Source organism: Schistocerca americana, chromosome 4, assembly GCF_021461395.2.
Source record: "Schistocerca americana isolate TAMUIC-IGC-003095 chromosome 4, iqSchAmer2.1, whole genome shotgun sequence".
In the NCBI taxonomy this organism is placed as follows: Eukaryota; Metazoa; Arthropoda; class Insecta; order Orthoptera; family Acrididae; genus Schistocerca; species Schistocerca americana.
Genome location: NC_060122.1, coordinates 337545686 through 337561305, shown reverse-complemented (window position 1 = coordinate 337561305; position 15620 = coordinate 337545686). Strand labels below are relative to the sequence as shown.

At 44.4% G+C, this 15620-nt stretch overlaps 1 protein-coding gene across 1 annotated transcript in view; it reads right to left on the bottom strand.

Annotated features, from left to right (window-relative positions):
• Positions 1 to 5344: 5344 nt before the first annotated feature.
• Positions 5345 to 15620, bottom strand: part of LOC124612945 (speckle-type POZ protein B-like) — a 67743-nt gene continuing 57467 nt past the window's right edge. Inside the window, exon 2 of the mRNA XM_047141454.1 lies at positions 5345 to 7765. Within this exon, the coding sequence (XP_046997410.1) occupies positions 6682 to 7740 (1059 nt within the window). The 5' untranslated portion in view covers positions 7741 to 7765 and the 3' untranslated portion in view covers positions 5345 to 6681. The remainder of the gene's footprint in view (positions 7766 to 15620) is intronic.

Genomic DNA, 15620 nt, shown 5'->3' with positions numbered 1-15620 from the left:
AAAACAGGTGAGCATTAACAAAGTAAAACAGGGGTAGTGGTACGTACTCACATCAAATCAGGCGATGTTGAGGAAATTATATTAGAAAATGTGACACTAAAAATAGTAGATGAATTTTGCTATTTTAGCAGTAAAATAACCAATTATGGCAAAGGTAGAGAAGATATAAAATGCACACTGGCTACAGAAAGGAAAGCATTTCCGAAAAAGGGGAAGTATTGCAACACGTCCATATGCTCCAATGGTCATCCAGCAGCTGGCATCCACACTAGTGGATGAATCGGATGCCTTACCACAAGAACTCCTTACCAATCTTGTGGCCAGCATGGGAGCACATTGCAGAGCATGCGTTACTCTCCTAGGTGATCACATACCCTATTACAAACCATATCTCACCTTTTGTAATGTCCAGAGGACTATGATGAATCGTGGTGACTTGAGTGTTATTATTGTCTGTGGATAAAAGTGTCATTTTTCTTCATCTTGAGGTGCATTTCCTGCAGTTTCCTTCTTTACTACACTTTCGCAGTTCTTTTTGTGTATGGTCCAAGTTTCGATGAACAATGTTACTAAGAGGGTTTAGGGTCACAACAACAAAACTACTTCACCACTTTCTTAGTGATAAAGGTGGGAAATTGTTAAATGAATGCAAATAAAGTCTAAGAACCGTGAGGTATCATGATTATCAGCAACATGAATTTGGTGGTGGTGACGATTGTTTTTGTACTGCTGCAAAATTTCTTTTGCTTCTATCTCAAAACATGCATTTTGTAGATACGTTGTTATGACTCTAAACACCCAACTTGGCAGTGACACATCATGCGAAAGTTACTTTCGACCTTAACTTTTTCACACCATTGCAGATGGGTAGATCACATAACTAATCAGGAGCTAATGAATCAAACTGGGGAGACAAGTAATTCATGGAACATTTTGAGTAAAAAAGACATCGAGTTGTAGGACACATTCTGAGGCACCAAGGAATTTTCAATTTGGTACTGGTGAAAAGGGTGGGGTGAGGGGCAGAGGTACCGTAAAAATGATGGAGGGAAACCAAGGGATGAATACAGTAAACAGGTTCCAATGGATGTTGGTAATGTACCCGGAGATAAAGAGGTCCGCACAGGACAGACCAGCGTGGGCAGCTGCCTCAAACCAGTCTTTGGACTGAAGACCACAACAACAAATATGCTACAATTATCTTACACTGAAACTGTTGGGAAGCGTGTTAGGTAAAGTGACGATACGTGGGCAGATACCAGTCTGCAGTAAATCAGCAGAAGTCATATTTAATTACAAATTTAGAATAGGCGTCCTTAAAAATAAAACAATAAACCATTAGATTTATGAAAGTCAGGCCACTGTAGTAACAGTGTAGAATTTTCACATGAGTAATAATAAATTCACAAATAGCCTATTACCATAGTCCAGATAGATACAGGGCTATTACAGCCCAATAAATGATTGTTGTCTCCAGAAAAGAAGTACAGTGTGAGCACTGAGTTTGGTGAAATGATGTTGTGAGCGACTGCAGAAGATGCGGTTATCAGAGCTAGGCTGACAGGAGATTAGTAGCTGGTTTGCTAAACGTCAGCTTGAAGGCGTAATGTTACAAAACAGGTAGATTATAGAACTGAGAGCTATTATCTCGATATTGGCTGAAATACACACATGAATATTGACTGGAGGAAAGGGATGAAAGTGAAAGCCTGCTGGCAGCATTTTGCAGAGAGCATAATTTATTCAAAGCTAACACGTGGTTTAAGAATCGAGGAAGCATGTTGTGTACCTGGAAGAGATCTGGAGACAATGGAAGGTTTCAGATTGATTGTATAACGGTAAGACAGAGATTTTGGAAGCAAATTTTAAACTGCAAGACATCTCCAGAGGCAGATGTGGACTCCAACCACAAAATATAGGTTACGAGCTATAGATTAAAACTGAAGAAATTGCAAAAAAAAGTAGGAAATTTAGGAGACGGGATCAGGAGAAGCTTACAGACTCAGAGGATGCTTAAAGTTTCAGAGGGGGCATCAGGCTATAGTTGACAAGACCCAAGCAAAGGAATATAGTAGAAGACGAATGGTTAGCTTCAAGAATGAAGGCAGCTGGGAATCAAATAGTTAAAAAGACAAGGCCTCGTTGAAATCGTTGGATAACGCGGGAGATACTGAATTTAACTCATGAAAGGACAACCAAAGAGACCTTTGGAAAAAGAGAAGCAGCTGTATGAATATCAACACCTCAGACGGAAAACCAGTCCTAAGCAAAGAAGGGAAAGCTGAAAGGTGGAAGGAGTATAAAGAGGGTGCCTACAATGGAGAGGAAATTAAGGCAGTATTGTAGAAATGGAAGACGACGTAGATGAAGATGAGATAAGAGGTATGATACTGCGAGAAGAATTTGATAGATCACTGAAAGACCTAAGTCAAAACAAGACACCAGGAGTAGACGACATTCCGTCACAACTACCGATAGCCTTTGGAGAACCAGCTACGACAAAACTTTTCCATCAGGTGTGCAAGATGTATAAGACAGGCGAAATATCCTCAGACTTCAAGAAAATGTAATTGCAAAATACTAACACGAATTCCTTACAGAAGAATGGAAAAACCGGGAAGCTGATGTCAAAAAAGATCAGTCTAGATTTCGGAGAAATGTAGAAGACGTGATGCGGTACTGACCCTGCGACTTATCTTAGAAGACATATCAATGAAAGACAAACCTACGTTTATAGCATTTGTAGACTTAACAATAGCTCTTGAGAATGTTGACTGGAATACTTTCTTTGAAATTCTGAAAGTATCACTGGTAAAAATACAGGAAGCGAATGGCTATTTACAACTTGTACAGATACCAGGTGGTGCTATACGAGTTGAGGGGCATGAAATGGAGGCAGTGGTTAACAATGAAGTGAGACAGGCTTATAGCTTATCCCAGATGTGATTCGATCTGTACAGTGAGCAAGCAGTGAAGGAAACAAAACAAAATTATGAGTAGGAATTAAAGTTTAGGATTTAAAGTTCAACGAGGAGAAATACAATCCTTGAGGTTTGCCAATGACATTACAATTCTGTCAGAGACAGCAAAGGACTTGGATGAGCAGTTGAAAGGAATGGGCAGTGTCTTGAAAACAGCACATAAGAGGAACATCAACAAGAGCAAGACGAGGATAAAGGAATGTACCTGAATTAAATCAGGTGATGCTGAGGAAATCAGATCTGGAAGAGAGAGACTGGAGGTAGTAGAGGGATTTTGCTATTTGGGCAGCAATAGCTGACGACGACCGGAGTAGATAGGATATAAAACGTAGACGCAATTGGAAGGAAAGCATTTCAGAAGAAGAAAAGTTTGTTAACTTCAAATGTATACTTAAATGTTAGGAAGTGTTTTCTGAAGGTATTTGCCTTTAATAAATGGTATAGACATGCAGAGAATAGATGCTTTTGAAATCTGGTGCTACAGAAGAATTCTGTAGATTAGATGGGTAGATCACGTAAGTAATAAGAAGGCACTAAATAGAATTGAGGAGAATAGAAATTTGTGGCACAAATTGACCAGAAAAAATAGAAATGAGCTTTTGGCGTCATTGGCCGGGAGGCTCCATGCGAGGCAGCAGGTCCTGGCGCCTTGGTGCAGGTCTTATTACATTCGGTGCCACATTGGGCGACCTGCGCGCCGGTTGGAGATGAAATGATGATGAAGACCACGCAATACCCAGTCCCTGAGCGGAGAAAATCTCCGACCCAGCCGTAAATCGAACCCGGGCCCACAGGACAGCAACCCATCACACTGACCACTCAGCTATCGGTTCAGACACTTGACCAGAAGAAGGGATTGGTCGATAGGACACATTTTGAGACATCAAGTGATCACCAATTTAGTATCGGAGGGAAGTGTGAGGGGTAAAAATTGTACAAGGAGACCAAGTGATTAATACAGTAAGCATATTCAGAAGGATGTGACGTCGAGATTAAATTACGAATAGGCGTACGTTAAGCTGTCTGTGACGTTACGGTCCTGTAATACAGCAGTAGGAGCCACTGTTATACGGATTAATGTGTTTCAACAGATGGAAAGCCTCTACACAAAGTTAGCACACAATGGAAGGAGTCAGCGCGGTGCAGCGCGTGATAATAGGAAACCTCCACTCAGAGCAGCTACGTGACAGATCTGAGGATCGGAAGACAGCCAGAGCGATTGTAGTTTTCCCAAGCATTATAGCAACGTCACAGGAGACATATAAACAGCAGCTTAACAGCATGTCAGGGATTGCGATAGTATTCAGCCTCAGACGTCATCACTGCGCTACTCTGCCTCAGGGGGGCGGGACTTAGATTCTCCTGGCACTTGGTTGCACAGAGTGGTAGTTACATGTTACTAACACCTCCCACAGTTTAGTTAGGATGTCAGTGCCTCATAAGCTTGAGTAATGTTTACTCCAACTCTCTCTCTCATCTTTGTTAGAAGCTTATTTACAATCACACTGAGTTCCCTAGTTTGAAGTTATTCCAGCTTTACATATTCTGCTCTAGAACTACAAGTTGGACCAGCCCACTCCACCTCTGCCAGGTTAGTGTCTAGCTCCCTCTTCCTGATCCGCTCGCAGGAAACAAATCAGACACGATATAAAAATTTGGTGCCAGATGCATTTTCTTTTGTTGTGTAAGAAGTGGCTCCACTGATGCAATGACACAACGCAGCATTCGGCATGTGGCTGATGAAGATCTAAATGTATTACGCAACTTAAAGATGGCTAAAAGTCTGAAGCCTATCTTTGAATAAAACTAAATATAAATAAGAGGCTAGTGGCTGTAGTTCTTGAAGTAATTCAGCCCTCAACCAACCATCATTAACACTGGTTATGTAATAATCTATGTAACCAACTACTTAATTAAAATATTTGATTATAACTGCGAATCTAAATGTCTGATTTCAAGGTCAATGAAAATGGGGAATCCTGTATGCTAGAGATGACGTATCTCTGCATGCAAATAGACGTTAAGTGGCAACTTCAAAAGAATGCAAAACAATGGGAGTATAAATTAATAAGGGATCTTGTAGAAATTATCCAGCTGGCACTTACTGGAAAGAAGAAAACGCCTTCTTTCCTCTTACTGGCAACCAACCCCAGAGTAACATCGGTCTACTGTTGCAACACGAAGTGTTACTTGAGACTGGGTTGCCTACAACACTGTGTAAATAAAGGAAAGTAGCGCTGTTGTCGATAGAAACAAACTATACAGGAACTGCTAGTGTTTTTGGGAGGACATTCAGAGACGACGCTTTGAAGGGTACTTCTCTGAAGGTGAGTAATGTTTTCACTAATAACTCAAAGAATCAGTTCATAATGAATTTTGTTATATATTCAACAATTGTTACATTCCATCCAGGATTTTCCATTGTTCGTTACATATTCCAATTTCATACGTTAGTGACTGTGTGCGAAGGTTGTTTCGCCAAAATTTGCAGGCCAGAATCTGCATTTGGTCACGTATAATATTAGATACGTCTTGCGAGGACCATTTTGTTTAAATCCTACAGCGTGCAGTGATTCTGTCGCACCTAGCGCTGACCCACAGGCGCATAGTGAAAAGCACAAGGAGTAAACTACTCATAAGGCCAAATTCTATGTGGCTGGTCTCAAATTTAGTCAGACCACAAGTGCTTATATTTCTTTCAACTTGGCGTTAAACCAGCAATGCCACATTAGCAACACACTGTATTCTATTGCAAAATAAAGATGAACTGAGTGTACATCAGACTACTTTTAGAGCCATGTAAACAAAGGAAAATTCACTTTGTTGTTAGTAGAAACGAAATATACAAGAGCTACTAGTGTTTTGGGAATCTATTGGCTGATGAATAAAGTAAAAAGTAAAAATAAGCAGATTACAATATAACTGGAAAAATCTTTGCTCTATAAAAATGGCAAAAAAAAAGATTCTCGCCGAGAACTCGCTTCCAAAGTGCCGCCCCTGAAGCTTAAAGGGACAATAAACAAACTGAAGCCGCTCCAAATCCGTGGGAGAGGAGGTAGGGTGCAGTATTAATGTTTACCCAGACGGTGGCAACGAACTCGTTAATCTGTCGTATTTAACTATCTAACTAAGCTGGCCAGGAACTGCTTGACTCAGTTACGATGCAAAACCCTCACTACAAAACTGCATGTTTATTTCAGAAGAACTGTAATCGAAACTTCTTTCTCAACTACACAATGCTCGAGCTTATCGGTAATCTCACGCACAGTTTACAGTTGTGATTAGACAATGTGCTACTTAAAAATAAGTAGTTTTTATGGGTACAATGTTATAGATGTCTTACAAGGACCATGTTCTTTTGTTTTAAATTCTACAACGTTAGATGTTTTGTTGTACCTAGCGCTTACCTGCAGGCGGCTACTCAAAAGCCTCCTTGAAATGTCTGCTTTTTGCAGCTATCAGTAACAAAAAAGAGCACAGAGCATATACTATAGTTAGATGACTTCAATGACAATGTGATACTTGCGTACATGCATATGTAGCTTCCTGTTAGTTGGGATCAAATTTAGATCTATCGTTAAATGAGCTAACAACACTGTTTAGAGGCAAGACGTTGCACGCTGGAGACGACTCAAGGATCAACAGCACGATTTTCAGGAAATAGAGTGATCTGTAATGGCGAATTGAACTGTAACTGCCATTAACCAACAGGCTCTTCTGCTACCAAACGGCTCATCTCGACGACGATTTCGGCGTGATTGCTAACAGCTGTCGCCCAGCCTTCGCTGCCCATGATGGGTACGAGATGGCGCTTCACGAAGCTGATGACCGACCGCTTGAGGACGTCGCAAGAGTGGCTCAAGGCGATGACAGCGGTAGCGGCAGCGTTGTCCACGGTGAGGTTCTTGGCCAGCTCCACCTCGCAGAGTTCCTTCAGTTGGGGCAAATCGTATTTATCAGCCGCCACCAGCAGCCTGTCAGCCATCTTCTCCAGGAGAGGGGTGCTGTCGGTGTAGATGAACCGCAGGACCTCACTCAGGACGTCCGCCTCGACATCCTTGACGTGGACGCTGCCCGTGCGGGCCTCCTGGGTGTCATGCCGCAGCATGGCGGAGAAGACGGGGCTGCGCGCGCACAGCACGGCCCTGTGCGCTTGGAACTCGGTGTCACCCGCCCACAGCTTCACGTCAGACAGCTGGCCCGACTCCAGCAGCGCTGCCAGGTCGTCTGTGACGCTGCGCCGAGGCCTCTGCAGGGCAACGCTGCGGTACGGCTCTGTTATCACGCACGGCGTGCTCACCTCTCCCAGGAACTTCAGCACGTTGTTGAAGCCGTTCTCCGCTTCGAAGCAACCACTCACGCACCTCCACACCGTCTTCTTCGGGGCATCGAGACAGACGAATTCCGACGGGTAAACCTCGTACTTTTTACCCCTGCTCGAAACTAGCGACGCTTTCAGCCTCGCTCGCACGGTGGCGTCTTTCTGAGAAGACAGCAGCTGGAAGCATAGGTACCAGGCGCCTCTCTCTTTCGACAGCACCATACACCACTCGCTGGAACTGCAGTGCCAGAACTTGGGTGACTTCACTTCGTCCACCCCTTGAGGCCAATTGTTGTAGTCCAAGATGGTCCAGCTGCAGACGACTTTGTCGGTTCCGAACCTCACGCTGCCCAAGTCGCAGACTGTGTCCTCGCCTGCGGCCAGCGTCGGAGACGGTGGGATGTTGTCGGCAGACAAAGGAGATAAGTCCGTACTCATCTCCCTTTCTTCGAATCGACTCAGCCTGAAAACAGAATAAAAGGACATGTATAATGTTGTTCATAATTAGTTAGTATAGGTACGGCTATAGCCGTAACTTAGACTGTCTGCCGTATAAACAAGCATTACGAATGGGATGTGTAATGAGGATCTGCAGAAATGAAATTAGTAATAAACTTAACAAACAAATCGGAGGTCAAGAAGTAGACGAAGAAAAGTAATCCTGCTAGCTTGGAGGTCAAATAACACTTTGCAGACGAAGCAAAGTGGACATAAACAGCAGGCTAGCACATACAAAGAGAGTATTTCTGACCAAGGAAGTCTACTACTATCAAACACAGACGATAATTTGAGGAAGAAATCTCTGAGAATATATGTTTGGAGCAGAGCATTTTTTTGAAGTGATCCTGGACTGTGGGGAAAGCGGAAAAGAAGAGGATCGAAGTGTCTGAGATGTGCTGTTATAGAAGAACGTTTATAATAAGGTGGGCTGATAAGACAAGGATGCAGAGGTTCTCCGAAGAATCGTCTAAAATACGAACATACGTAAAACATTGACTAAAAGAAGTGACAAGACGTGCAATAATCCCGGGATAAAAGCTTTAGAGGAAGGCAGAGACTGGAATACATCTTACAACACTGAGGACATTGGGAGCAGATGAAGAGGTTGTCGCAGAGGACAATTCGTGACGGGCTACATCAAACGTATACATATTAGCAAGAGAAGAATGCACCCAACAAGTCACCAGTTTTATTCATCTTTCACGCGGTTATAGTACATACTGAGATGTAACTGATCCCGCTGTAGTGCGATATGCGTCTCAAGGGCTTTCGACGTTCAAACTTATTGAATATTATGCGAACGTGCTAGCCGTCGGGCAGTGGCGTTAGGGCAACCGGGTAAGACTAGACACTAGTGTTGCAACCTTCCACGTTTGAGCGGTTAGGATTCGTCTGCTGAAGCGGTAGACAGAGCTGCCATTGGCCGATCCCATATGACTGCTCGGTCCCATACTACCTCCATGTCTGCTATCGGGACTACGAATATGCGAATAACCGAGTGTGAGCGGTCTTCGCCGTGGTCACACTGAGCACCAATTCTGATTGACGCTTTATTGTGTCACGACCGGTTTCGTTCTTTAGAGCATCACAGGCTGCCTACGAGTTGTGCCAATGTCATCGCATAAACAACTCGCAGGCATCCTGATGATGTTCATAAGAACTAAAACTATCTTGACACAATAAAAATGCAATAGTACAGCTGCGGTAGTTTCCATTAATCATTAATATTTTATCTTTCCCTCGCCAGCCCGTACTGCACGTCGAACGACTCTCTCACCCTCCCTTCCTTCTCCCCCTCTTTTTCTTTACTACTTTTCCTGAATCTCTCTTTTTTTGACATAAATATAACGTTTCCATGAACACTTCGACATTTAAGTACAAACACAAAAAAATATAGGAGTCGTTTACAAACATACGGTTTATTTTGTTTGTCATTAATATAAAATTACTTATATATTAAATAAACACTAACACTGAAATCTGGGAAATGACTTCGTTATAAAGACAACACTTGTTTGTAAGAGAAGAAAGTTAATGTTGTTCAGCAGTAGTTCGCTGGCGCGCATTGAGGTTTATTGGTTACGGCGATTTGTTAAGAACATGCCACTTTTACTAAAGCATCGTTCACTGGGTGCGCCTGTTGTTCAGATGCATAAAATTTTTTTTGCAGTTGCAGCCAGACCTGGTACATCCTTCACATGTGTCCACCACCACTTCAAGATACGGTAATCATCTCCGGGAAGCATGTGCTGCGGAGAATTTGTTATTCTTCCAATCCTTGAAACAATCTCTCTATGTGGTGTCATCTGCGCTTGAAGGTTCTAAGTTAACGAGCAAAGGATCGAGAGAGGGAGAGAAGTCATACAGAACTGACCTGGAAATCATGAAGGCTTACCTCGAAAACATGCAGTAACTGTGCGAAAACTATTACATTAATTATTGCATGTTGTACGTCTATACTTTGTACACAATTGTAGCACACAGCTAAGAATTCTCCGATTTTAATATTCTCCGATTTTCGTTTATGCCAAGCTTACTGAGATCGCGGGAAAACGGCTGAAGGAACGCAGGAATTTTATTTGGAAGTAATTACATCTCTGTTACATAGAAAAGTAAGTCAGATGTCTATCTTTAATCCTTTGCACCTCCTGTTGAACAATACTTATTTAATACTACACTTCTATTACGGTATCTTTTCTTCACATCAGAATGATACCGTATTTTTACTTTTAGTAATTGAACTCGCTACACAATCATTCCTATTGACACTGCAGATTTGCTGACGCTTGTTAAAGCCAAAAAAACTAACTAGATTGTAGATTCTTTTTCGCCTATTAATCAGCTGTAGCCACTTAAATGGTTTAAAGAAATCCACAATTCTTCCTGGAAGTTCATTGTCAGATCGCTGCTGTCTGTAATTGGAATTCCGTTCCGTCAGTAAAGCAGACCTCTCGTGGACCAAAGTTGAATTCAAACACGAGCAGAAGCCATTTTTCTTCATGTACTGCACAGCGCATTTTGCTGCAGTTATTGTTTCTGCGATATTCGGGGCGTCATTTAACAAGAAGCTATCTTCATGGAAAATGTGACTAAGCGCTATATTAATACAATGAGAAGCGCAAGGAATCCGTCAGCGATTTTCCAAAGCTTTTATTATATTGTTATCCTGGTCGGAGACAAAAACAGAATTATTCAACATGTCTTGCGAAATGCTCCGGTCAGTTATCCTCTACTTCAATCTCTTTTATAATATTTACTGCCACTTTGATTGTCATGAGGGTCTTCGGCCCGGTGTGGTGCGGAAGCACTAAGCGGTTGGTTTGAGGAGTGCGGAGTGACTGTGAAAGGGGGGGGGGGGGGGGGGGGGGACGGCGGTCTGCCACGAGCTCATGAACAAGAAAAGCCTGGACTACCTGTCTACCGCCTGCTGTGGTTAGCTGAAGGGAAGACGGGAAGTATCCCGTGGTAGTGATCTGACTACTGGCCACGTTTTCTGCAGCGGCTTCCTGGGTGGGAATCCCGATTAGTGCCTACTGCTGTATGAATTGTTTTTATCTGGGACACATTGGAATATTACAATCATCAGCCAGTACATTTGACCACCAACCTAACAGCCGGTACGTCCACATTTGGCACGGATAACAGCGGCGAGGTCGTGCGGTAGCGTTCTCGCTTCCCACGCCCGGGTTCCCGGGTTCGATTCCCGGCGGGGTCAGGGATTTTCTCTGCCTCGTGATGGCTGGGTGTTGTGTGATGTCCTTAGGTTAGTTAGGTTTAAGTAGTTCTAAGTTCTAGGGGACTGATGACCATAGATGTTAAGTCCCATAGTGCTCAGAGCCATTTGAACCATTTGAACAGCGGCGATGAGTCGTGACATGGAAGTAATGAGGTCTCAGCAGGTCGCTGGAGGTTGTTGGCACTATATCTGCACACAGAAGTTTTCTAATTCCTATAAATTCCGGGGAGGGGGGGGGGGGGGGGAGAGATGAAGTCTGCCGCCACGTTCAAGCACATCCCAGATGTGTTCGATTGGGTTCAGATCTGGCGAGTTGCGAGGCCAGCACATCAACTCAAGCTCGTCGCTGTGTTCGTCAAACCACTTAATCACACTCTTGGCCTTATGATGGCGCATTATCTTATCGAAAAATACCACTGCCGTCGGGAAGCATAATCTTCATGAAAGGGTGTACGTGGTGTGCAACAAGTGTACGATACTCCTTGGCCGTCATAGAGCCTTGGACGAGCTCCACTGGATCCACAGATGCTGACGCGAATGTTTCCCAGAACATTATGGAGCGCCGCCAGCTTGTCTCTGTCCTGCAGTACAGATGCCAAGGAGCGAATTCGCGCCCCCCGTAGGCTTAATGAAGAAGATATCGGAACTCATCAGACCCTATAATATTCTGCCACTGCACCAATGTCCTGTGCCGATGGTCACGTGTCCATTTCGGTCGCAGTTGCCGATATCGTCGTGTTACCATTGGCACATGCATGGGTCGTCGGCTGCGGACGCCCATCGTTAGGAGAGTTCGGCGCAATGTGTACACACACACACACACACACACACACACACACACACACTACTTGTGCTGTATCCAGTATTAAAGTCTCACCGAGCGGGGTGGCGCAGTGGTTAGACACTGGACTCGCTTTCGGGAGGACGACGGTTCAATCCCGCGTCCGGCCATCCTGATTTAGGTTTTCCGTGATTTCCCTAAATCACTCCAGGCAAATGCCGAGATGGTTCCTCTGAAAGGGCACGGCCGACTTCCTTCCCAATCCTTCCCAATCCTTCCCTAATCCGATGAGACTGAAGACCACGCTGTCTGGTCTCCTTCCCCAAACAAACAAACCAACCAACCAACCAACCAGTATTAAAGTCTGATGTTAGTTCCGCCACAGTTCGCCGCCTATCCTGTATTACCGTTCTGCCTAGCCTGCGACATCCGACATCTGTAATGAGTGATGCTCGCCCAACCCCACGACAGACCACACGCTTTCCCCATTGTACACATGGACGGCACGCTCACTGACACTACATGCACCGTGCGTGTGTCTGGCTAACAGTCATTCCTCGCCAGGTGACGCTGCTATCGCCTGGACGGGTCTATATCGATACCAGGTCGATGGTCATAATGTTCTGGCTGATCAGTGCATATGAGTACGACTGAACTTCCAGGCGGCGACTGGCGTATTTCCTTTGGTGTTTCGGCAGATATTTGCAACTTAACTTATGCAACATGTAGCTGGTGTCACCCCAAACGAATCCTGTTCGCAACGTCTTTCATGGGACAGCTAGCGTCGACGGAAAGCGTGGGTTTGTTTCCCGTTGCAAACAATATTACTTTTAAAACGGAATTTTACGTGAGTATTCTATAGAGCGCTCCCAGATTAGTCTGGAGCGCTATTCATTTGATCGAGATCTGTTAAGAAGAGCAGTAAACACGAAGGATAAGCAATATTCCAGCAGCGTCTGAGCAGCGCGCTTCTGTATGTTGGTAGCAGTAAGCACAGGCCAGGGCGGTGTTGTCGCTGCTAGAGTACTCCTTATTCCTCGGATATTACTCCTCCCGTTAACCTATATCGGTAAAACGAATAGCTCTCTGGACTAATGTGGGAGCGCTCTGTCGAATGGACACGTAAGATTCTTATTTCAAAATCATTTTGCGTGTAACGAGAAACAAACCGATGGTTTCCCTCGATGGTGAGAGTCAGATGAAAGGCGTGATGAGCAGCATTTGTTTGCGCTGACTACAGATACACGTTGCAGGAACAAAATTTCAAATATCTGCCGAAACAATAGAGGGGCATCGCCTGACGACACTTATGAGTGACACCCTTTATAGCGATTCTCAGTATGAAATGAACGAAAGACAGAAAAATAGAAAACGTTTCGGTGTTTGCAGATGTCAAGCTGTAGAAATGTATGGTGAACAATAGAACTACCAGCATACACAAGTAATAGCGTCATGTCAGGTAATGAACAAAGAGACAGGGTGATTCTAAATTCCTATTACAGGTATCTAGGCGCTGTAGAAGGGTTAGACGAAGTTTCGATACGAATCCCATGCCCCGAAATGTACAGTTTGGATGTCAAATCAGACGGAGAATCGGATCACTTTCAAATCCCCAGCTTCACAGTAAACACACAGCGAATCAGTGAGTTTTGACTTGTGGGCTGTAGCTACACACTGTAGTGTCACAGGCTATATTGTAGGAAATACCATGTCACAGTCAGTGTTTAACTTAGCCGACGAAATATGTCGGAAGTATTCTTAAAGTGTACGTTTCGCAAAAAGATCGGCCAGCCCACAGTGTGGCAAATGCGGGAAGTGCTGTGCAGAGACGGAATAATCCATGGATGCCATGTTGTATTGGTACGGGTCTCCAAACATTGCCACCTGCTGTGCTGTGTGGCCGATTACTCCGTGCTGGTGCCGCGGCAGAGACGAGCTCGGCTCACGGAATAGCACTGCGGACGACAATGCGCGACCGGCTTCTTCTCTGTGCAGAGATATCAAATGGTGTTGATCTGGACCTTGGGTGACGATCTGTCACATTGTCTGCTCTGGCAGCTGTTGTATTAATCTGGTATTCTGCAATATGTTAATGTGAACTGTTGGTGAAGAATACATCAGTTACACTGAAGTCCGAGTATTTGTTGATTTGGTGAAGTTAGTTGGAGAACAGCCTCCACACATAACTGCCAGCTGAGGAAGAACAATTAGCACGGCACACCGGAACAGAGAAGCGCGTCCGATCCCTACTGCAAACAGGAAATCGTGAGTATTCAGAACACCAGACGAGATGGCGTACGCACTGGTGCGCTCTACATACGTAAGTACAAGCATTAGTCAGGCCCTCGCGACACCGCAATATCGCATGGGCAATGTGTCTCTCCCACGTGATGACGGACGTCAGCTTCGAAGTCGAGAGGGCAGCGCGTCCGTGGAGCACCAAAGCAAACTCTTCTAGTTTCGAACGTACCAGTTTCTTGCTGTCACTGGCGTAGTCGGACATAAGAGTTACACAGTGTCATAAATACAACAGGAGCATACTACGACGGCGTCCTCTTCTCAGCTTGTGTGCGTTCCGGGATGTGGAAGATTTGAAAGTGATCTGAATCTGATCTTCAAACTTATTTTATATTGAAACGGTACATTTCCGGACATGGGTTCCTTATGAAAATTCATCTCGCTCCCTCTGCAACGCCTAGAAACCTGTAATAGGAATTTTGATACACCCTACATATCTGTGTTGACTCCAAATTTAGAATCCTAGACCGAAATCTTTAAGCATAGCGCAAGTGGACAACTTACAATGTCTCAACTCGGTGACATATGCCTTACTGTTTACCGAATGTAAACTAATGTAACGTATTTGACACCTCATAGTCGCTCCCTTTGAAAATGTAAATACTTTTGAGTCAAAAAGTTGTGCAACTACACAAGAGGCTGACATGTAACAACAATTTTGTGCGGTCTAACGCACGGCTTTCCGGGCGGGAAGGAGCGCCTGGTCCCCGCCACCAATCTGCCCGGCGGATTTGTGTAGAGGTCCGGTGAACTGGCCAGTCTGTGGATGGTTTTTAGGCGGTTTTCCATCTGCCTCGGCGAATGCGGGCTGGTTCCCCTTATTCTGCCTCAGTTAAACTATGTCGGCGATTGCTGCACAAACAAGTTCTCCACGTACGCGTACACCACCATTACTCTACCACGCAAACATAGGGGCTACACTCGTCTGGCGTGAGACGTTCCCTGGGGGGTCCACCGGGAGCCGAACCGCACAATAACCCTGGGTTCGGCGCGGGGCGGCGGAGGGGTCAAGTGGACCACTGCGGCTGCGGCGGAGACGGAGCCTCTCCGTCGTTTCTACGTGCCTGGTTAACATACAGTACAACAACAATTTTTCAGAAAGAAAACAAAAAATAAAATCTCACTGAAGATTTCATATAAAGTGCTGAAACATATTTGGGTAACAGCAGAGCTACAAAACGCTATCTTCCACGAGATGAAATTCCTTTCCTGCTTTTCTTAGCAAGCACAGAAAATAAGAAGAGCTACGATATCCAAAAGAGATTATTGCCAAACATTTGACACAACAGTTATCTTTTCACCGAGCGAAACGATGAAGTAGTTTAAAGCATGGGAGTGGATTTAGGCTCTCCGTGGTGCCCTGCAATCATTTCATGTGAACGCTGTCTGTCAATAATGGTACTTATGTCTTCTTGATCTACCTTTGTTCATCTTAGCTAGTACCCCATTTTGTCTCCGCTGTCGAAGAGACATGAAATCAGAACCTTTTTTGTTATCATCTGA